General features: G+C 41.5%; 2 protein-coding genes across 3 annotated transcripts in view; both read left to right on the top strand.

Annotated features, from left to right (window-relative positions):
- PARP1 (poly(ADP-ribose) polymerase 1) overlaps nucleotides 1-10,998 on the top strand; it is a 28,384-nt gene extending 17,386 nt beyond the window's left edge. The window contains exons 13-23 of the mRNA XM_038177158.2: nucleotides 653-848; nucleotides 2,266-2,394; nucleotides 3,579-3,662; nucleotides 4,574-4,696; nucleotides 5,104-5,232; nucleotides 5,919-6,017; nucleotides 6,535-6,687; nucleotides 6,939-7,066; nucleotides 7,428-7,489; nucleotides 8,542-8,656; nucleotides 10,161-10,998. Of these exons, the coding sequence (XP_038033086.2) occupies nucleotides 653-848; nucleotides 2,266-2,394; nucleotides 3,579-3,662; nucleotides 4,574-4,696; nucleotides 5,104-5,232; nucleotides 5,919-6,017; nucleotides 6,535-6,687; nucleotides 6,939-7,066; nucleotides 7,428-7,489; nucleotides 8,542-8,656; nucleotides 10,161-10,242 (1,300 nt within the window). The 3' untranslated portion in view covers nucleotides 10,243-10,998. The remainder of the gene's footprint in view (nucleotides 1-652; nucleotides 849-2,265; nucleotides 2,395-3,578; nucleotides 3,663-4,573; nucleotides 4,697-5,103; nucleotides 5,233-5,918; nucleotides 6,018-6,534; nucleotides 6,688-6,938; nucleotides 7,067-7,427; nucleotides 7,490-8,541; nucleotides 8,657-10,160) is intronic.
- A 3,270-nt stretch (nucleotides 10,999-14,268) lies between these two features.
- The window catches only part of LIN9 (lin-9 DREAM MuvB core complex component), a 40,060-nt gene continuing 30,858 nt past the window's right edge, over nucleotides 14,269-23,470 (top strand). For both annotated transcript variants that reach the window (XM_038177224.2, XM_038177225.2), the window contains exon 1: nucleotides 14,269-14,378. In XM_038177224.2, coding sequence (XP_038033152.1) covers nucleotides 14,300-14,378 — 79 coding nt within the window. In that variant the 5' untranslated portion in view covers nucleotides 14,269-14,299. The remainder of the gene's footprint in view (nucleotides 14,379-23,470) is intronic.

Raw genomic sequence — 23,470 nt, forward strand, 5'->3', positions numbered from 1 at the left:
ACCTGGTTCATTTCTGGATTTATTTGTACTCTACCTTGTTCATCATAAGCTTTTCTTGCTGGCTCCTGCATTTGGCGTTTGTACCTGGATCTGTGATTGGTGCATGGAGGGATCTCAGCACCACGTTTTGCACCTGACAAATTGGAATGTTTGCTTGATTGTATCCCTGTAAATAATACATAAGCTTACACAAGTTGATATCAATAATACAAACATGTACTTGAATTGTTTATTTGAGAAATGGGAATCTGAATTCTAGGATTTTGAGTCATAGGCTTAAAAGTGCATGGTGTTTGTTTTTCAAATACACCCCAAAAGTCTGAAGATGTGTATTAGATGGGTATTTACGAAGCATTGACTGTAGCGGTGATAGCCTTTTTTTTTTTTTTTTTCTTCGCCTGTGCATGCATTTGTCTTCAGGAGTGTACGTCTGGTCTGTTTACAGTGGGTGTTTATTACGCCAGTTTTTGGACATGTGCTCTGTGGTGGCTCTTCTGCTGCTCTCCTGTAGAATGTCTCCCCTTAAATTCATGGTACGGAAATGGCTGATTCACAGTTGTATGATTGTTGCAGAATCAGTTTAAATTGTACTGAGATCTAGAGTCAGAAATCTTATATCTGTTGTTTTTTTTCTCATGTTTCACTTCTGTAGGTACTGGGTGTTTAGATCCTGGGGTCGTGTGGGCACTGTAATTGGGAGTAACAAGCTGGAGCAGATGCCATCAAAAGAAGATGCTGTTGAACACTTCCTTAACTTGTATGAAGAGAAAACCGGCAATTCGTGGCATTCGAAGAACTTCACTAAATATCCCAAAAAGTTCTACCCACTGGAAATAGATTATGGACAGGTAACTGTGAAGTGTCCCTGTGCCAGCTGGAGCATTGCTCAGCTGCTTTCCTGTAACGCGCTCCCTGTTGGATCATTTACACTTTAACAAGTTTGAGGAATGAAGCGCAGATGTTTTCATTGCACGGGTTATTCATATAAGCATAGGGAGACCACTGGGAGGACAAATACATGCTACTGTGTGTACTGTTATGGGTATGTTTAAATATATAATTTTTTTTTCATAGCGTTGTATGAAAAAGTGTCCAGTCAGGGGGATATTGAGATTCTTACTCCTTGGTCAGTTTACTTTGTTAGTAAAGTAACTAGTGCCTATTCTTTCCGCTAGAGAAATAGAGCTGTAGAGCTGTAGATCAAATGAGAGCAGTCGTGTGTAAAGATTAAAGTAGATGTGTTGGTAAACTAGTCTGTTTTCCGTTGTCAAGACTGAAGTTTGTTTAGCAATTATTCTTGTTTACTCTTTGTAATTTTACAGATGTTAATTTTAAATTAAATGAGCAGTCAGTTCACATACTCCCTTGTCTGAAAACACCATTTTATTTTATTTAAATAGCGACTTCTCATCTGTCTTCTGCATCTGAGAAAAATCACTCGTTGTCAGTAGGATTTGGCTATTTAGACAGCTAAGCAAAATAAGAATTCTATTTCTCCTACCCATTGGGGTTTGTGTCTTTATTTAAAGATTTACCTATAACTTAAACTATTTTCAGATGACATAGTTGAATGCTGTTTAATAGCTATAAAGACATCAGAGGACCTGTTTTTAAGACATTACATTTTTCTGTGGCCACATTACTGGATGACTTCTTTCAGTATGAAGCACCCAGTGCTTAGCTTTATTTCTGGAAATTTGAATATTGCAGCAACTGTCTGTTACACTGCAGTGTACAGTGACAGCGTAGCATCTGGCAGATGCTTCATTGGTGAAATGCTCTATCCATGCAAGTACCTGGATGGTATTGTGGCTAACTGATGACTCCTGTACTCATCTATGACAGTTTTTATTATAAGAACTTAGTGAAATTAATTATTACCTCTGTATTTTGTCATAAAACAATGAAGTAAACAGTCTTTTTTTCATATCAAGGTCTTTATGTAGCAGAAAGCTTCCAGAAAAAGTAAATGACCTCTTCCTTGAGGTAAACCAGAGATGCACACAGGGTGCAGTTCCTTGATTCTACAATTCTACCTTTCACAATTCTCCCTCATGAGATAAGGTCTGCTAAGTTACAGAATAAGTGGATTTTTGAAGCCACTTTGCTCCAGAATGTCAGAGCAGTGTCCCACACTCCCTATGAATTTCAGTCTAATAATAGTATGCATACACTAAATTGAGTTTAATTTGTTACCATGGCAGCCAGTGTATCACCTTTATCCTTTGTGACTTTGCTATTTCTAATACTATTTCTTCTTCCCAGGATGAAGAAGCTGTCAAGAAACTCACAGTGGGTGCTGGAACTAAATCAAAACTTGCTAAGCCAATCCAAGACCTTATTAAGATGATCTTTGATGTGGAGAGCATGAAGAAAGCAATGGTGGAATTTGAGGTGACCACACACATTCATGTTTTTCACTTCTAACCTTCCTTTCTCTACTTATTTGCACTTACACAGCCAGAAGCAAGATCTTTGCAATCCAGGGTGCATCATGCTTGCCAGAAATAAGTGTCGGTTTTAGATCAGCATTAAAAGAAGCGCAGAAGTCTGACCAGAATTTGCCAAGCACTGGAAATAGTAGTTTAGTTTTGATGCACACAGCTTTTAAAACATAGGTGTGGTCTTTGTTATAAGGGGTAAACCAGATTTTTTGGGCAATGCTGCCACTAATTTAGCATGAAAACGAGCATGCAGCTCAGACTTCAAGTGTTGCCAGTTGATACAAGCGTTAATGAATTGCCTTGTCAAAGTCTAGATCCCTTTTTGAACTGGGCCAAGCTCTATTTTTTTGTTGTTGTTTTATTTCTCACTTGTTGTAATGATACCCTTTTTTTTCCATAATTTGATCTGTGCTGTTACCGTCAGTGCACCTGGCAGTATTAATCTCAAGAGTGTCCCCAAGACATGATCAGTTTTGAAGCCTTTCTTCTCTTTCTGCAGTCCATCTTGGCTTTTCTTAGTCCCTGACTATATGTATGCGTAGCTGCAACTAGGAGTATCTCCTTTAAAATCTCCATTTAAAAAAAAAAAAATCACCATAAGGCTTTCAAACTAATCTCTGTGTGTTAGAAGAGTTCAGCTTGCAGAGAAGATTTTCATACAGCTGGATTTCCTAGCTTTGTAGTGAGTCAATAATGGACAGCTTATCCAGATAGTACATGGTTTCATTGGATCTTCTGTCTTTGAGCTGAATTTTAAACCCATCAGATTAACTAAATGCTATTTTGACTTGCTGGGTGTATAGTGAGTACTATCAAGAGTCCAGAGGGGATGTGTATGACCTTTGTAAACAACTCCACTGGAGTCAACTTTTGATACATGCTTTTGTATTCAGACAGTCCTTAATTATGCAAGCGTTTAACGCAAATGTGAAACTCTCTCAAGATCCATCAATACAAAAGCAACAGCACCATATGAAATAAATCAATAGCCAAGACATCTCTTTTAACTTTGTTTCTTTTTGTTTTGTTTTTCAACAATGAATATGAAGCGCCTTGTAACCTATTCACATTTGACTGTGTTGCAATGGTTTCAGCGTTGTGAAATCCTGTTTTAATTGTTTAAATCTTCATCAGATTGACCTGCAGAAGATGCCACTGGGAAAACTGAGCAAGCGACAGATCCAGAGTGCATACTCCATCCTTAATGAGGTTCAGCAGGTGAGCATGAAAGAGATGTTAGAGCAAGAGAGTTCTGAGCTTGGAGTGGGGTGAATGCTGAGGGGTGTATGAGTGTGCGTGGTTTCTTTCCTAGTCCATAACTTAAAAGATAATGGAAAGAGGTGTCATCTATCTTAAAATAAAAGGGGAAAGCCTTTTTGTTGAAAGTGAAATTATTAGTGATTTAGGAAAAGATCTGAGGTGTTTCTAGGTAGAGAAGATGATGTGGTTTCCATGGGTAACTAGTTAGTTCTCTTCACTACTGTAGATGTTTAGATAGTACATAGGTATATTTCTAGCTTTTCTAGCACAAAATTCAGGCTGAGACAGACTTGCTGTTGACATAAATGACAGTGGAGCGAATTAAACGGGTATCTTGGTCTAGCAGTGAGCTGGAGTTTTCACCCCAGAGGAGTCTGACTATGAGAATAAATGTCTGGTTGACTCAGAAGAATATTTACACATTTATCTGGACCGTTCTAAGAATCACTGCATAGTGCTTCCTGAACAGCTTGCAAAAGTGTATCAGCATACCCCCTTTTTCTTTTTTGTCATGGACTCCTTGGGAAAGCATAGATACAAGAAGTTATTTCAATTGCTAGAGTACCTAGCTGAGCATGTGCACACATACCTTCCACATGTAGACTTTGTTTTCTGGAAAGCAAAATAGTCCCTAATAGATTTTTCTAATGCCAGAAGTTCTGTATATTTCTAGGTAGGTACAGCGACTTACTACATGCAAACTGATTACATACAATTGCCCCTTTTACTCCTGTGGGAGTTCAACATTAACATGATTTGTATTGCTGCTTCTATTTATTAGTTCTCAAGTATCTTGTGTGTGTCTGTTGCTATGGAGCCTTATTCTGCCATGCTTGATCATTTTCTTTAATGCTTGTTTTCTTGTGTAGGCAGTTTCTGACAATGGTTCTGAATCTCAGATCTTGGATCTCTCCAACCGCTTCTATACTCTGATTCCTCATGACTTCGGAATGAAGAAACCACCTCTCCTAAATAACTTAGAATACATTCAGGTAATGATAAGAAACAATACGCTGTTTGCAGGCAACCAGATCTAATACCAGACATCTAACGCAGAAACTTTTTGAGGTTTGAAGATTTGTTTTAACCTCACAAAAGCATGGGGTTAAGCTTGAGTTTTTTTTCAGAATAGCTTTTTTGTATATGTGCACATATATATAATCCGCGTATTTATACACACAGATATAAGATATCAGGAGATATGTTTAATATCATAATCTATTTTTATGTGTGTGTGAATATCCATAAATATATTTTCATGTATGTATGTAAAAGGCGGTCTTGTTAGGTGCCAGTGCCTGGCATGTGCTTCACATACGTTTTTATAATTTGGGGGTATTGCAGAGATATTCTGAACGTTGCAAGGGCACAAATAAATAAAACTCTTTAAATTATTCAGGCTAAAGTGCAGATGTTGGACAACTTGCTTGATATTGAGGTTGCTTACAGCCTTCTAAGAGGTGGGAATGAAGATGGAGATAAAGACCCAATTGACATCAACTACGAAAAGCTCCGAACTGATATTAAGGTAAAGGAAATGAGTGACCAGGAGTGCAACCTGACGTCTTGTTGGTTTGGAGTGCAACAGATCAAGTAAACTTTTTAAGTGGACAGATGTATTGGCATGAGTTCAATAAGGGCCAGTGAGATGATTAAGGGACTAGAGCATACTTTGTACAAGGTGATACTACGAGAGCTTAGGCTTTTTAACCTGCAGGAAAGAAGGTTTGGTGGGTATCTTATCAATGTGTATAAATAACAGGTTGTGGAAGAGAGTAGAAAAGACAGGGAGTCCACTGACAGCATGAGAGGCAATGGGAACAAATTTAAATGGAATTTCCTGTGTTTCAACTTTTTTTTACTGCAAAGGTGGTCAAACACTAGAAAAGGTTGCCCAGAGAGGCTGTTGAGGCTCCATCCTTGGAGATCTTCAAAGCGTAACTGGAGTCAGCCCTTGGCAACCTGCTACAGCTGACCCTGCTTTGAGCAGGGCTATTGGAAGTCGTGTAGACTTCCAGAGCTGCCTTCCCACTTCACCTGTCAGCCATTCTCTGCTTAAGTGCTCTCTGTATATCAGTGTATCTTCTCTATCTAGGAAAAAAAAAATTCACAAATGATAAAATGGGGAGTTGCAAGTGTAGGGTGGGTGTCCTCATCTTACAAGAAGCCTACTAATTTATATTCTAAAGAAACTTCTAATTTACCTCTTTTCAGGTTGTTGACAAAGATTCAGAGGAAGCCAAGATTATTAAACAATATGTGAAAAATACCCATGCTGCTACTCACAATGCATATGACCTCAAAGTTGTGGATGTAAGTGTGGCAATACTGTGTTTTTAGTTTGTGAAGATTGGCATCTATGAGCCTACCAACTTGTTTGTGGTTTCTCTTTGAGTACCTTATCTTGTTTCCCTTCTGGAAGGCGTAGTTTGATAGACCAATTGGTATTTAATAGATTAGCAAAAGTTTAGGCAGAGATAAATCTAAGCTTACTGAGGTGCTTCTATTTCATTTTGAATTGCTTCATAAAAAAATAGTCTTCTGAAACTAAGCCTGGGTTCCTTAAATGATTTTTCAGAAAACTATGGTCTCGGGAAAATGTCGAAGGTAGGCTGAAGAAATAATTAATATCACTGACTGTGTGATCAAAGCTGCTACTTTTGCTAACATGACATAGCAAGCTGCAAATACTGAAAGCCATGTAGATCGTTTTTCATAGCTGATTGGTGTATATTCCAGACTGGGCAATTTTTAATCTGATTACTTGCGTGCAGGTAATGGTTTATTTACTTATTTTTTTCTTTTTCTCCTATCCCATTTTGAATTGAAGATCTTCAGGATTGAGCGTGAAGGAGAGAGTCAGCGCTACAAGCCCTTTAAGCAGCTTCATAACCGCCAGCTGCTGTGGCATGGCTCCCGCACCACCAACTTTGCTGGTATCCTCTCGCAGGGTCTCCGGATAGCTCCCCCTGAAGCTCCTGTGGTATGTTAAACGTCTCTAGCTGCCTCCCAGAGATGGTGACTGTCAGAACCTAAATAGGAGAATTTCTGTGGGAAGTACCCAATGTGATCTCTGAGCAGAACAACACTGGGTGTCCAGAGCAGGTTGCTGGACGGTGTCTACAAGAGCTAGAGGTGCAGCTGTGCTCTCCTGGGAGCCCAGCCAGGTGGATTCAATGCTACCTCTATTAATGTCTCAATTTTTTTTTATTCCCCCTCCTTTGTTGTTTGCAGACTGGCTACATGTTTGGGAAAGGCATCTATTTTGCAGACATGGTGTCCAAGAGTGCTAACTACTGTCACACATCTCAAGCTGATCCCATCGGGTTAATACTACTGGGAGAAGTTGCACTTGGAAACATGTAAGTAACTGATGAAAAGCGTTTCCTTACTTCAGGTGTCATGATAGAAGTTAATGTAAAAATTGCAAGCCTTTTCAGTGTGAAAATAGAGCACTTTTATTTCTTTAAAAATAAGATGTTTTTTTTTCTTCAAATAAGAACTTGTGGGAGGGAAGGGGGAACATGTTGCAAGTCTAGAATCTTGTCTTAAATGCCAATATCATTAAAATTCGACACTGAGACAAAGATGAAAGGCCTCTGAATTTCAGAAGAGTAGAATTTAACTCACAATACACTTAAGCTTGAAAAAGTGTTTTTTTCTTCCACCAAGATAGTTAAAGATGAACTTAAAAATGCCATTGTGTGCTCTTTGTGCTTCCAGGTATGAGCTAAAGAATGCTTCTCACATAACAAAATTGCCCAAGGGAAAACACAGTGTGAAAGGTAAGTATTAGCAGTTAGCAGTTGTCACTGGTAATCTGTTGTTGATGGCAAAGTCCCCTTTTGGTTCTCTGCTTAGTGAAAAGAACTATAGGAATCTTGTAGCTGCTGTTCTTTAAGAGTTTGCATAATGTTGCCTTATGATTACATCTGACGATATTTGAGTGTTTTGAGATGGGAGTTAGCACACTAAAGCTGAAGTTAAAGGGCTGTCTCAAGTTCAGGAGGAGACTTTTGTTTGATCAAACACAAGAGAAAAAGCAGTGTGTATTCTCCAACTTCTTACTTTCATCATAACAATGCTATATATGTTAGTAGAAAGGTGAGAGGTTTGATAGATCAGAGGAATAACTGTTCAGCTTTCAAAGTGCTCTGGAAGCTTGGAGAGAAGGGAAAGGCTAAGAATAAAAGTTCAGGTAGAACAGCTGTTTACATCTCTATCACCAAGAAGTAGCAGTATATTGCACTGGAGGAAAAAAAAAAGACTGTCTAATTCAAACAGAAGAAATGATGATCACAACTATCTTCTGTACAGAGATTGAAAGAGGAAAACAGTAACATTCAGTAATGAGTGGCTTTGCTTAAACTATTTGTTTTTGAGAGGCTTAAAATTAGTTTTCTAAAATTGAATTAAATATGCACTGAGAAAAAGCTAAATCATATTATTAGGTCAAATTAGGTTTGTAACGAAGAGTTTAAAAACTAAGAATTGATTTGTTAAAACTTTCTGAAAATGTTACAATGTGCACGTATTCATGCTAGGATATGAAAGCTGTAAGTGTAGTCTGATCCATTTTAATCATCTGATCTGTATGACCAAAGCTAACAGCAAACTGTGCAATTTTCACTAAATACAGCAGAGTACAACTACCATAAACATGGTGATGCTGGGTTGAGTAACTAGACTATATCCTTTGTGTTCTTTTTAAGATACTTCTGTTCCTGGTCAGCATTTGACCATACATGTGGAGTAATATTTGGCTGGCTGAGTTTCTTTATGTGTGAAGTATGTATTTGCCTTCAAGATTTCTAACTAAAATGTTTTCCCTTTCTAGGCTTGGGCAAAACTGCACCTGATCCCACAGCTACTACCAGCCTTGATGGTGTGGAGGTTCCCTTAGGGAATGGAATCTCAACAGGAATTAATGATACCTGTCTTCTATATAACGAGTATCCTTTGCTATTATGTTGGCTGCACATTGTGTATGAGTGTTGTTGAGTTCAGTGGGATCTTGCTAGTGTCAGTCAGGAGTTCTTGCCATGGAGTGTTTTATTTCTTTTAGAACTGCTTTTGAGTACTCAGACTCCTTTTTTTCAAAGCTGATTTTAGAGATGCCTCGCTTAAATTGTTATCTTGCAAAAAAAAGAGAAACAGTATACGTAGCAAATAGCTGTTGTCCCAATGGGACTCAGTAGCTGAAGGTATTGGAGTGGCCTAGGGATGCTGCCAAGTAGTACCTCGCCCAGAGGCATGCCAGGACAAGAGAAGTGGAATGCAGCCTGTGGTTTCACATCACTCCAGTGTGGCTTCTTCCTCAAGGAACATCAGCTTAGCTAGGAGGAGATGGGGGAGCAGGCTGTGTGACTTGTAGTCTCTTATCACACAGCTTCTTTTGTGTTCCCCAAATCCTTTACAAATATTATAGTAAACCTCAAAACGCCTATCAGAGATGTAGCCTTTAAGTCTCTTTCTAGTCAGAAGTATCCCCAAATCAACGTGCGTTCTACATTCACGAGAGGTCATGAGAATAAGTCATGTAGTCTCAGTGAAAAGACTGGCTACTACTTGCTCACTATCAGTGATACAAATAACTAATTAATACTACCTCTGGGCTATGTAGAAATTGAATTCTCCCTTGGTAAGTTTTTCTCTTAGAAGCAGTCATGGCAATGGAACTCGCAGCAGTACTGGCTTTATCTTGAATTTTCTTCAGTACTTTAGCTGTATTGGTCAGATGATAGGAAAATGCAGTTAATAAGTAATTAAGATAACATTATGTGCATTTACTTCATACTTACCCTGTGTTTACTGGGGATGCTTTTCATCTAGAGTTGGGATCAGAGGTAAGTTTCTGGACCTAAAGTGTTATAAAAAATAGGCAAGATGGACTTCAAACTGTCTTCTGAAAAAATATAATGGTACAGTGCGGTCACAAAACATTCTAATGCTACCAGTTGCTGTAGAGCTCTTCTCTGGGGAGATTTTTTTTTTTTTTTTGGAGGAAATTACCTTCCAGCACAAAGTCCTTAGTAGTAGAACTACACGTAACTTGAGGAATGTCAGGTATGTAACTGAAGATCTCATCTAGTCTATGTTCTTCCACTCTTTAAATAGGAGGAAAGCCACTGTCTGTTATGTCTGCCTGACAGAAATAATGTTCAAGAACTACAGCTCTGTACCTCAGTCAGTTCACATGCCTGCCACTGAGGTTTCCTACTACATTATTGATTCTGCACGTGGCTGTTAGTTGCCAGCTTCTAACTGTTATATAAGAACACCTTTGGATTCAAAGAAAAGTAAAACTTAAAAGATTCTGAGTTTAAGCTATTAGAACTGCTTAATCACACAGGCATGTTACAGTATTGTAGCTTAAGTTCAAAGGTGGAGTTTGACTATGTTTTTCTGTGTTACTAATATCAAACAGCTTGAATTGTTCCTTAACATTCTTCCTAGATACATTGTGTATGATGTTGCTCAGGTAAATCTGAAGTACCTGCTGAAACTGAAATTCAACTATAAGACATCACTCTGGTGAACAGTATTTAGAAGCCCTGTTAGAGTTATACTGTAGTTACACTATAGCGTTGACTTCTGACATACTTAAACATTGACTTCTTTTGTCAAGATACCAAGAGCTAAACTACAGAAGCGGTTACTAAATCCTATTTAGTACGACAGTTAGTGGAAGTTTTATATAAATGTTTGGCAACATGTGGACCTGAATTCTGATGAGAATGATTAGCTGGTTTTGTTTTATACCACTTCTAACTGTGGGGCTATCAAGTGTTTCTTTTAATTGAACAAACAAAATTGACAAAAAGTTTAGGAAAAAAGAAAAAAGACTCAATCTTGTGTTTTTTAGCCAGAGATGGGAAACGTCAAAGAACTTGAAGATGTTTGTGATGTTTGTTCTGTTAAGGTTCCCACTTGATTACGATACCCTTTTGCAGTTTTCATTTGAATAAATGATAAATGTGCATTTATTTTGAGGTAAAAAATAAAAGCTAATTTCATACTAACAGCTTTATGTTTCAAAACTTGCAAATTGTTTTGACTTTGAGTAATGATTTAAATGTATTTGCTGGAATGTTCTTGAAAATATCATTTCTCTGAAGATCAGATGCCAAACATTAAAATCTGTAGTCGCATCTCAGGAAGTCACGGTGAAATGAAAATTTTCCACTGAGGCTTCATCTGTCAACGGTTGGTGTGGTAAACATGGAAAATGAACTTGTAGCTGTTTGAATTTAGTATTGGCCCCAATAAACCTCTTTTAAATATCTACCTTCAACATGATGTAAGTTGGTTGTTGTAGACTTAAATCTTAATGAAGCCTTAAGTTGACTTTGGATGTAACAGGGCAAGTTTCACTTGTCACAACCTGAAATGAGGTATGGGTATATAATTTTGTTGATTTGTCATTTAAGACTTACATGTAATCTGGTCAATTTCTGAAAGAGAATGTGAGAACTGGTTCCATTTATTCAAGGTAGAATTGTTTTCCCACAAACTCCCAGCTTACAGTTCAGTTTTGGACCAGGAAGTAAAGGTAGATGCCTTTTGATTTTCCCTCTATCACCTGTAGTAGAGGTGGCTCAAAGTCCTTTCTTGCTCTAAGAATGTCCTGCACTGAGCAATGGCTATAAGTGTTTGTTATGCTACTGCAACAGCGCAAGGAGTACCTTACAACATGTATGTGTTACTCAGTTTTAATTGCAGCACAAACAAGTATATCTAACCCTGCAAACATAGCAGTAAAAGATAGTGGGATGGGACACTCTAAGGAGGAATTCAGGGTGCTTCTGCTACCATCTTGTCCAAATGGAAGCAGATATACTTTTCCCAAAAGCAGGTTCTGGTGCCATCTATATCTTTCTTAGACTTTTGCTTAAATGGGCTTAAATTACACGGTGAGGCCACTGAGTATTATATTCTCATTCCTTCTGTTACAACTTAAAAAAATAAAAAAAAGTTTTGCTGCTATGGAGTTACATGCAGCTGACCTTGGTGCCCTTTTACTTTAAAGTAAACACCAGGCTACATCTGCAGAAATTGAAGATGTAGTGTAACCTACAAGGAGAAATACAAAGAAAGATGACTTACTGTTGCTCATTCCAGTGCGGACGTATCATACAAGCCAATGCACAGTTTTACAGCAAGTGAGATGCAAGTGCAGCCTGAATGCAAGAAGAAGGAATGACTTCCCGAGTTCTGAGAGGAGAAAGTACTGCTTCCCCCACCCCCTCATTGCAAATTCTGATTGCATAAGGTTATTAATACAGGGGGACTCAGACTTCACAAGAATGTGCTTCAGTAACTGAAGAGCACACTCATGGTTTTTGCTAGTTGTGCCTTTCTTCCTGCTACCAGGGCCTGCCTAGGGTATGTCAGGAAATGACACCCTAGCTGTCTTCTGTCCCTGGGATGTAAGACTACCTGTACAGTGCTAACAAGGCTATGAGCAGATTGATTAGTAGGTGTTGTAACCACTATCTTAATGTCATCTGCAATAACTGGGGAAAAATGGGAGTGTGGAAGTGCTCTTTGTAGCATTTTGGCACATACTATTAACAGTAATCACCTACCATGACACTCTGGGAAAGTTAATAGCATGACTGAAGCCAATTTAAAGATCTTCTGCCATCTGTGCAAAGCAGGTGAGTCAGCGATACCTAATGACAGGTTGTTAGCAGTGTGCACAGATGTTCTTGGTGTATGTCTGTCAGGTGATGTGGAAATTACACAATTATACTGAGTGTGAATTGCAAATTTGCTGGAAGAAGGACACTAAAAATTTGTTTTTATTTACAGACCATCAAGGGGCACTGGGTACAGCTATGTCAAAGAGTAATGTTTGTGTGACTTTGAAATGGCATGCACAATAGAAATAAAAATCCCGAGATTCTGCAGCAGTCAAATAAGGACAAGATATGAATGATATATTATGGCAGGAATCCTTATGGCATGCTTGATTATTGTCATTCACTGTATTGAAAGGGTAACAGCTTCTGCTCAATATTTTCAAATGCAGCACCAGGAATAACCAGTGTAATACCTACTGTTGGGAGTCGAATCCTACCTTCTGGCCTAGTAATTTTTAAGATGACTGTTGAAATCTGTTAGCTTTTTCATCCATTTTCTAGGTTTGTCACAAGGTAAAAACTATGAAAGGTGTTAGTTTTGGGGGGTTCTAATTTATTTGTCTCCTAGAAATCCAGGCTCTAAAGAGTATTGCAAAATGTGATGGCATTGTACAACCCCTTTACACACAAACTCTCCCCCTCCTGTGAAAATTCCTTGCCTTGGTCAGCACTTGAGCACTGGGGAGGCTCCAGTCAGCAACTCCTGCTTTCAGCACAAGGAGACCTGATGACAAGGTTTACAAAGCACAGCAGTAAAAATCTTGCTAGCGATCTGTGTCTTCTGTCAAATGTGGAAGTCTGTGTCACCACTCCTAGCTGAGCATTAACATGCAACCCCTGGTACAAGGGAAGCTTAGCTGAAATAAATGAGTGTTAGTGTCATTAACATCTTACTGTTCACCCAACCCTGTAAGGTCTTGTCTGTGTTGAGTCTTTATTTAGGCGGTGGACATGTTTTTATTAGAAGGGGAAACTACAAGGTTTAATGCTGGGTAGTTTTTGCCTTTGAAATAGCAAATGTTGTTTATTTTTTTGCAACTACTTTATTTGGTACATGCCTACACTCTTTTTGCATCTATCCACTTTACTTGCACTTTGTGCACTTTGTGCACTGGGCTTGTTCAGCCTGGAGAAAAGGAGGCTCAGGGGCGACCTTATCGCTCTCTACAGGTACCTTAAAGGAGGCTGTAGCGAGGTGGGGGGTGGCCTGTTCTCCCACGTGCCTGGTGACAAGACGAGGGGGAATGGGCTTAAGATGCACCAGGGGAGTTTTAGGTTAGATGTTAGGAAGAACTTCTTTACTAAGAGGGTTGTGAGGCACTGGAACGGGCTGCCCAGGGAGGTGGTGGAGTCACCATCCCTGGAAGTCTTCAAAAGACGTTTAGATGTAGAGCTTAGGGATATGGTTTAGTGGGGACTGTTAGTGTTAGGTCAGAGGTTGGACTTGATGATCTTGAGGTCTCTTCCAACCTAGAGATTCTGTGATTCTGTGTGATTCAGCCTGGCGTAGTGCTTAGTCATAGGAGTTGGTTACCAATTACCACCATGAACACTCCAGTCTGTCTACACACTTCTGTGTTTTTGTGTCTTCAGAGAGCTGTTAGTGGTTTATGCCTGTGTCTGTACAACGAGCTTTCTTGCAGAAACTTTACCATGCGCTGTGCTGTCGGTCCCTGACGGACCCACAAGAGCAAAACTAGCACACGGAGTTCTCAGGTGTGCTGGGCAGGGCTGCGTGAGGGCAGCCCGTGAGGAGCAAAGGCGCTGCCACCCTTCAGGGCGGACACAACCCATCCCTCAGAGGGCGAGGGCTTGTTTGTGTGCCGGGCGGCTCCTCAGGGCTGCTCCTCAGTTCCCGCCCCGCGCAGGCGCCGCCATTTCCCCCCCTCCCCTCCTCCCCTCACACCTCGGCGGCGCCGCCCCGCGCAAGGCCCCGTCTCCTCCCCCACAATGCCCCGCGCCAGGCAGCCTTTGAAAAAGCGGCGCGGCGGGTTCAAGATGGCGGAGCTGGATCAGCTGCCTGACGAGAGTGAGTCCCCGCGCCGCGCCGCGCCCCGCCGCCCCCCGCCTCCCCCCCGCGGCTCCCAGCCTCACCCCCGGCCTCCTCCCCGGCAGCCGGGGCCGCCCGGCTTCTCCCCCCGCCGCCTCCGCCGCCGCCGCCCCTCGGTGGCGAGGCCCCGGCCCAGGCGGCGGTGCGGGGAGGGCGGCGGGCGGGGGGCGCTGGGGCCGGGCCGCCGCCGTCCTGACGGGGCTGGGGGCGCCGCCCTGCCCTGCCCCGCCCTGCCCCTGCCGCCGGGCTGCACCCGTGCCCGCCGCCCTGCCGGGGGGTGGAGGGGGAAGGGGCTCGGGAAGGTGTGCGGGGGGAGCCGGGGGCAGGGCACGGCCCCGGGGGCAGCGGGAGGGTGAGGGGAGAGGGCCCAGGGGGTGAGAGGGGTGAGAGGGGGTCCTGCAGGAGGAGCACACAGGTACCTGCGTGCCTCTGTGGTGGTTTTGTGAGCGTAATTGTCAACAAGGGGTAGGTATAAACACGCATAGGTAAGATACGCGCTTCTGTATACAGGGATTGACACGCAGCGTACATTATCTGTTACATAATGTACAGCAGGTGTTACAGAAGAGGAAATTTTCAGTGTAAAATGTGTCTACTGGCGTGTCTCCTTCTAGAGAACACACTAAGATCTAGGAAGGCTAAGTTCTGCCAGAGAGTAATTGGAGGTGCTGGTGTGCCAGCAAGAAGAGAATATGAGGGGAGAAGGGGGTATGTAAAGGAAAAATCATTTGTAATTCAACCCGCTTTCTTTATACTCTCCAGTGGCATCCAAAGCAATCAGTGGGGCAGTTCCTATGCGCTGTGGATTCTAGTTTTAACTTCTACCATGTGCCATAAGGCACCTGCACTGCTGCTTTCTGGGGGCTGGGGGAAACACCCTGCCGCCAGGGTTCCTTAATACCTACCAGTGGCTGAACAGGGCCCGAAGCTGACTTGAAGGGTATTAAGAAATACATATATTTTTTTTTAGCCCTTTCTGTCTTGCAGTTTTTGCTTTACCCTGTTTACAGGTATTTTGGGATCCTTTTGTTTCTAGTGATCAGATAAGCAGGAGCTGTGATCTGCACTCAGTCTGAGAGACCACAGGACAGGGAACGGCGTGAAATCAGCAACTGAAATCTGTTGTGTGCTGTTACAATCGCTGCTGTGTTTTAAGTTTGGCACGTATAGCTGAAGACAGCGCCTGAGTAAAGGAGATTCAGAGGATGACAGAGGAAAGGATGGGCCTTGTGAGAGGCAGTTTGTAGGCCTGGGATGGCGCGCGAGATGCAAGTAATAACTGAGGTGGAAAGGACTGAGCAAATACAAACACATCGCCTACATAGAATACAGCCACACACCTGCATGCAGGTCATGCATATTGATACTTGCAGATGTTATTTCTATGTGACTACTTACACAAATGTTTCCTTCAGACTAGTACTTCACTGTTTTTGCAAGATGAGTGGCGTTACTGTTGGAGGGTTTTGTACAGCACCTCTAGAACGTGTGCATCTTACAGTATTGACTTTCAGACTCACTCATGAGATATTTGTGTATTGTTTACATCTGACATTCATACTAACTTACGCAGGAAGGTTCGTACATTAATCACTGTGGTAGAGAGTTACAATACGTTGTATATCTGCACCTGCTTATTTACGTAGAACAGAGCTCTGTGTGCATTCCATTACAAATGAGCTAGTACGTATTGCAGTTGCTTAATGTGGAAAAGTAAATGTTGCATCACGCCAAATGGTAGTCATCTTGAGCACTGTCAGCTCTAGGAGTGCGCTGTGGTGTTTTGGAATTGTTTTGGCATGGAATTGGTTATGTGTGAATATGGATCTGGATATTCACAAGAGTTCTCCGGAGAGAAATCAATTGTGTTGGAAGTGACACAGAGTAGGGGAAGATCTGGCAGAGAAATGCCTGTCTCACATCTGGCTTTATGGGCTCTATTCTTCTGGGGGGAAAAATAACTCACTTGTTTATGCGTGAAGATTCTGTTGTACTGATCTGTGTGGGGAATCCATTGTCATTCATTTAATTAGGACACAAAGGTGGATTTACAGGTGAAGGGTTCTTTTCTGGAAGGCTTGACATGGTACTCTTGTAAGATTATATAAACAATAGTCATGACATAGTTGAATTTTGATAATGGGTCTCAGTTTAATAATTTTAAGTCTTTAAAGAAAATTACTCTGAGTAATCACTAAACCATTCAGCAGTTTAGGAGACTGTGTAGACTAATAACCAGTTCTTTGTAAAAGTTATTCTGACAGTGGCTTTTCCAAAAAATGAAAAACAAAAATCACTTGGGACGTCTAAGAAGTTTTATATTTCTTTCAGGATCTGTCACTTGCTTTCTGTTCTGTGTGTTGGCTGTAGCATCTCTGTTTACATGAAGCTCTGTAAAACTTTAAATGAAGTTGCCAATGTGTGTCCAGCTAAAACTAGGGCATCTAATGGTTTTGATAAACATATGTACAAGGTAAATTTATATTTTTAGTGGCGCTGTTTTGTGCATCACCATGGAAGCTCATGAACATGCGAACTGCTTCTGTAACAGGAGGCTTAGTGGGAGATGGCCTGTTCCTACTTCTGTCATACCCATGTTCTAGGGAAGTTACTGTGTGTTTCAAGAAGTTAACTTTTTTCTTCTCTTTGCCACCTTTATGTTGCCTAGAGCAGCACCAGAAAGGTTTGACACGTCTGTTGCTTCACCTGTAACAGTTCCTACAATGTTGTACATTCCTCTTTTTCCCTTAGGGTTGTGCTGTAGTGCAGACCCTTGCCAGCAGTGTGGCCATTGGTACATGAAGTGTCTGCCTGGCACACGAAGCAGGCACATGGTGCATATGTTTTGAAGGCAATAGATAAATAGGAGCAAGGTCAGCGCAGCAGAAGCCAAGGTTTGGTGCAAGTAGGGGATGTTTCTCTGCTCTCATCAAATAGAGAAGGAGCTTTCTGGAGTGCTGGTGCACTGCTAGAAACGTGGAAGTTTCAAAATGTCCTGTGCTTTCACCCCTGTTCTTAATACTTTTGGTAAGCTGGTTTTCCAGTTACATTGTAATTATTGTTCCACCTAGGTCTTTCGCTTCCAGTCCTGTACTTAAGATGAAGATACAAACTTAGTCTGATAAACTGAGATCGATTTACCTCTGTCTTCATGTGACTTTCTGCTTCTAACTTATAAGGGATAATAACAATGAGCATTGCAAAATTGTTTTTGAAATCTTTTATGGTGGTGTAAAAATAAGTCTCTAAAAGAGCTACGAGACTTCACAACCATCAAACTTTGAGGTTTATGCTTAATCCCATGACTTCTCTCTGGCAGAGTTTTTATAGTCAAGCAGTGGACTGTAATTGAGTTTTCACCCAGAATTGTAATTAAATGCAGCATACTCTGTGACAAGATAACTGAAATTTTGGAGCTCTGTTGTTCTAACCATGCTACACTTATAAATCTGATTAAATGGCATTTGCTTTCAGTGCTGTGAAAGCACCTGCTTGCCCTCTGGCAAGCTGCGTGATGCAGCTGGGTGGTGAAGGCAGAAGAAGGGAGCTCAGACTAACAACCTAAACAATCACAATGTTAGTGGTGTATAAGTTCATATGCAGTTTGTGCCTTTAGTTTAAGCCTTTTCTCACCAGTTTTGCATGGGGAGAGGGATGCAGCAAGCTGGTGTGAAGCGAAGTTCTGTGAAAAAGGAGTAATTCTATCACAAAGCTTATAACAGAGAAATTCCAGAATATTCAAGATCCCAACTGCAAAAGTACTTTAAATGCTAATAATTGGATTTATATGTTGGAGACAGAATTGTTTCTGTAGATCATTGGCTCAGTGCCTTCCTTTGCACAAGTAAACCTGGATGGGGAGGACCTGCAGAGTCGGTTCTCCAGAAGTCAGATCTGGAAGAAGTGAGCTAAAAGATCATCAGCACGGTGCCACCAGCAGGAGCAAGGCACTGAGCTGCTACCGAGTGCTGTGTTTGTGTCATCTGCAGGTGAACACCAACAAGTGACGGGTGAATCCAAGCAAGGAGCCAGAATGTGGTGGCGTTAGGTGGCAAAGTGCTAGCAATGCGAGTACTGAAAATGGTACTCTATGGCCAAATGTGTGCAAACGTCACTACTGGTGTTTGTAGGGGCTTGTGTTTTAGGACAGGCAGAAGAAGGGAAGGAGGGCATGGATCTCTTATCCCGCAGGTGGAGGCTGCAGCACAGGCAAGCACCTAAGGAAGAAATCCTCCTCTACCCCCAGCACATCCCCTAGCTGCTTCATGGCACTGCCCCTGCGTATGACACTTCTCAGAGAAGCTGAGGGAAGGATGGGGCATACACTTTGCTGCTTCAGTTTTCCTAGGGCAAAGGGGCTGTGAAGGCAGCACCACTCTGGATATTTGAGGCAGAAATTCAGGAGAGCCTTGAGATTACAGCACTCAGGAGAGGGCTCAAGGCATATTTCATGGCTGCTAAACAGTACCCAGAACTACTCATTTTGGCATTGTACTGCATGTGTTTAGAATTGTATATTACCATGGTATCAGCATATTGCCCATCATGAGAATGTAATGTTTCAAAAAGACAGCTTTGGTGTTGTGGTTATTATCTGCACAAGTCCTGTAAAGGGATTCACAAGGCTGAAAAAATGGTCTTCCACCCAGTAGTTGAATTAGGATGTGGAAATACACAAATATCAGTCTATTAGTGGTGTCATAACGTGAGGGAAATGCTGATCTGTGCTTGAAGCTAGAAGTTACTGTTCTTTCATTTATGTATTTACCTCTATAGCAAACCCAAATTTTGGGGGGAGCTTTAAAGCTCTCAAACTCATTTTTTTCTATGATCTGTGTGCTTTTAACTTACTAAGTTTTCCTGAACTTTAGTGGCCAGTCATTAGAGGTGCTTCCTCTGCTGTTAACAGCTTTTGCTATGCTTCTGCAAGCGAATGATCTCTAGGAGAACTAGTGACTCACTCTCTGAGAAAGGCTGGTACTTCTCCCTTCTTCTTCACAAGTTTCCACTGTCACGCCATTTTTAGAACCAGCAATGTAGTTTAATTACATAGGTTTTTGAGGCGTTCATGCAATCAGTGTTAAAAAATAACCACTCACCTGTGCTGAATTGAGACAAATTCAGCAAGTGTAACAATCTGGTGAAGAAAGGTTCTCTTTATATTATCACTTACCTGTATAATATAACTACCTGTATTGACTTAGATACACTCTTGGAATACCTCTTCGTGCTCACACATCAGTAAAATCAGCACCTATGGGACATCCGTTTGGCTATTTCTAACTTTTATTTTCAAAATTACAATCAGCTGTTACAAATTCATTATTAAAAAAAAAAAAAGAATCTTTTTCAAATGTAATTCACCCTGTGTTCCCGTTTAAATGTTAAGCTCAGCTGTTGAGAAGTTGTTTAAACTGCTTTGCCTTCGTGTTAGTACTGAAAATACACATCAGGGCACCCATAAGTGCCCATTCTGAATGGCAGTGATACTTCCTCTCCTTTGTTCAGATATGTTTTTTTGCATGGGAAGAGGGAACAGGTGCTTGGTTTTAAACTTAAGCTTTTCCCCTTTCTGAATATTGGAGTCAGATTTCAGTGCTTTTGGCCTCACAGCCTATCTCCACATAAAAAATACTGCTTAGAGGGCAAGCTATCAAAATTCCTCTTTAAGCCTGTTCACACCACTTGCAAAGCAGCCAGAGGAGGTTATCTTCATGGTAATGTCCATAAAAGTGCTCTCTGGTGCTTGGAGGGTGAGGCTGGGGCCAGAGGAGTGACTGCTGGAGCGTGGATGGTGCTGGAGGAGCAGGTGCTCTGGGACTTGGGGAGCTGTCCCTCGGCATGGCCCCTGCTGCCAGCAGCAGTTTTGTTTTTCTGTCCAGCCTGGTGTGAAAAAATGTGGTCCTTGTGGTGTTAAACCTGTCAGACTTAACATTATTTTAACGTTGATTTTTTAATTTGATTTGGTTTTATATGGACTTCCGGAAAATCACTTCTTGCTAGAGCTATAAAAACAAAAATACACTGACTCCTGACTCTGTAGGTACTAATGAGTTCCCTGGTATTAGACTATTAAATGCTTTGCAATCTGTAACAGTTATTTTTACTGCACGTCTGTGGTGCATATATTCTACAGATACTTTTTAAGGCCAGAAAAGGCCATTGTGTTTGGAATATATGTGCATCAGCTCTGTGTTTCCCTTTTCAACTACACTTTTCCCTTTAAAAGTAGATGTGAATTTGATTTAAGGAGTTCAAATGGTAGGGAGTCCATGCTGCCCTTCCTCAGCATAGTTAATACAAAAAGTGGCAAACTTTGGCATTTGTTGTTAATCTAAACTCACCCAATGTCATCATCTTTCAACAAGTAAATCTATTTCTGTCCTTCCTTGTAAGAGAAGGCTGCAGAGCTATTTCCGATCTGAATTCTCTTTCTCTGTAGATACTTGCAGTCAGTACAGACCTTGACCTTCTGTAGGAAGAACATGATTGGGTGCATCTTGGCTTTTTTGCACAAAGGCATATATGTCTTTAGAGCTTCCAGTCTTTCTCCTAGCTCTGTGCATAATCCTCTCCCAATTTTTCAAACTTTGTCAAGTACGGACACTGTGTTGAAGTAATACATTTACTAGCAACCTAACAAGCAATAAAATCATAGAATGGTTTGGGTTGGAAGGGACCTTAAAGAGGAGCTGAAATAAATTGCAAAAATATTGTTATGCAATCACCATCAAAAGAAAAACAGACCCTGAGAACTGTGGTAAGCAGAGGAGCGAATAGGAAGCTGTGATGTTTGTGCTTCGTTGTAAATATCTTTCTGCAGGTTTTCTGATGAAATGCAAGCTAACCAAGTGCAGCGATAAGTGAAGCCGGAGGGCAGTCCGTTTGGTGGCTGCTCACCAGTGGTATTGCCCAGGGCTCGCTGCTGGGGGCAGTTTCGTTTAACGTTTCTGTCAGTGATCCGGATGAGAGGATCACGTGCACACGTAGTAACCTCACAGATGATGCCAACTGAGGTGGGAGTGTTGAGCTGCTGGAGGGTAGGACGACTGTACAGAGGGGTCTGGGTGGGTTGGATCAACGGGCCAAGTTCAGCTGTGTGACATCCAGCAAGGGTGGTAACAACCCCATGCTGCCATAACAGGCTTGGGGAAGAGTGGTTAGGCAGTTGCCCTGCAGAAAAAGACCTGGGGCATTGGTTGACAGCCAGCTGAGCATGAGCCAGCTGTGTGCCCAGGTGGCCAAGAAGGCCAGTGGCATGCTGGCTTGCATCAAAAGCGGTGTGGCCAGCAGGAGCAGGGAAGTAAAAAGGAAAAAAAAATTTAAAAAAAAAAAAAAAAAAAAAAAAAGAAAGCAAACCAGGGTACTGTTGGCTTTCTGGGCTGCAAGCACACATTGCTGGCTCATGTTGAGCTCTTCTCCAACCAACACCCCCAAGCCCTTCTCCTCAGGGCTGCTCTCTATCCGCTCATAGCCCAGCCTATATTCATGTTGGATTGCCCTGACCCGGGTGCAGGACTTTGCACTTGGTCTTGTTGAACTGTGTGAGGTTTGCATGCTCCCACCCCTCAAGCCTGCCTGGGTCCCTCTGGATGGCATCTCTTCCCTCCAGCGCGTTCACTGCACCACACAGCTCGGTGTCACCAGCAAACTTGCTGCGAGTGCGCTCAGCCCCACTGTCCTGTACTCAGCAGGGGACTAAAACGCATCTAAGCCACTCGTACAGTTCACAGTGGAATAATGTGACCATGTAGGCTATTGAAAGCAGATCTTCTCATTTCTGATCCACTGCTGGGGTCAGCTGCATGTACTTCCACCTTAGGCTGAGGTTTTCTGACTTTCAGTACTGAGTCACTTCCATGATGATCTGAACCGGGAGGAGCTAGAACTAGACTTTGGTTGTAACATCCGACGTGATGGAGAGGCCTTCTTTCATCCTTTCCACCCATTTCTGAAGTGTTTGATGTTTGTACAAATGAGATGTGTCATTGTTATAATAGGTATTTACTTTCAAGCACACGTTTAGGTTCTGCTTTAATCTTTATCTGTATAACTAAAATGCTGTTTAAAAAGACTGATTATATGTTTGTTGCTCGGAACAGGAGTAGTGTATGAAATCAGTGGTATTTAATGTGGGGTCATCATACTATAAATCCAACAATTCTAACTAAAACAGGATAGTTTTTAAAAAGTTAATGTATTCTGAATCCCTCTGCAACTTTTATAATTTCTGAAATGCTTTTATCTGCATTAAATATTGAATATGTTTGGTTGTAACTCATTATTTCTCATTTCATCCTAGTTTTTGTGGCCCTGGTTGTATGTAAAATACTACCGAACTAAATGGAAAAAGCAGGGGAATGCTCAGTTTTCCCTGAAGTTCGACAGTATAATGAACTTTATTAGGACACTTGTATTTCTAAATAAAGATTCTCTTTTCTGCTTAGATTACTTCATTTGCAAGCTAAGTAGGGAAAAATTTGTCATAAGTGTGCATCTGTTGAGGATTTGGGCTATGGGGAAACTTACTGATTCCTAACTATGCCAAGTGGATAAGACGTTGGCAGCTAAGGGTGTTCGCAGCGGTAGTGTTACAAAGCTGGGAGATAGCACAGTGGCATTCTGGTGTCCGTCACTTCTTCACCTTGACTGAGTTGATTTAATCTCATTCATATGAGGAAGATGTTCAGAAAAGGAAATTATTCTGTGTTGAGGTGAAATGCCTGAGACTTTTCACATTACGGTTCCGTTTTTAGAAGCCAGCATCTTCTCCATCTAACAGTACTGATGATACTGCTTCTGCTTCTCCATCCTCAATGACATGTACTTTCCCCCCCATGCTTTTAAACTGAGTATTTATTAATCCCTGCACAAGTTTCCCACCATCCCTTACATTATTTTTTGGGGGGAGGATAAAGGTTTCTTCAGCGGCAATTACGTGACTTGTTCCGTTTGGGACTGCGTTCCTAGCAAATAGCAGGGTATCTGTGTATTTGTGCAAGCACCGTCTATGGCATGTGATATTAGGATGAAATACTTAAAAATAAATAAATCAATAAAATGCCCACAGT

This window comes from Anas platyrhynchos, chromosome 3 (assembly GCF_047663525.1).
Source record: "Anas platyrhynchos isolate ZD024472 breed Pekin duck chromosome 3, IASCAAS_PekinDuck_T2T, whole genome shotgun sequence".
NCBI classification, from domain to species: Eukaryota; Metazoa; Chordata; class Aves; order Anseriformes; family Anatidae; genus Anas; species Anas platyrhynchos.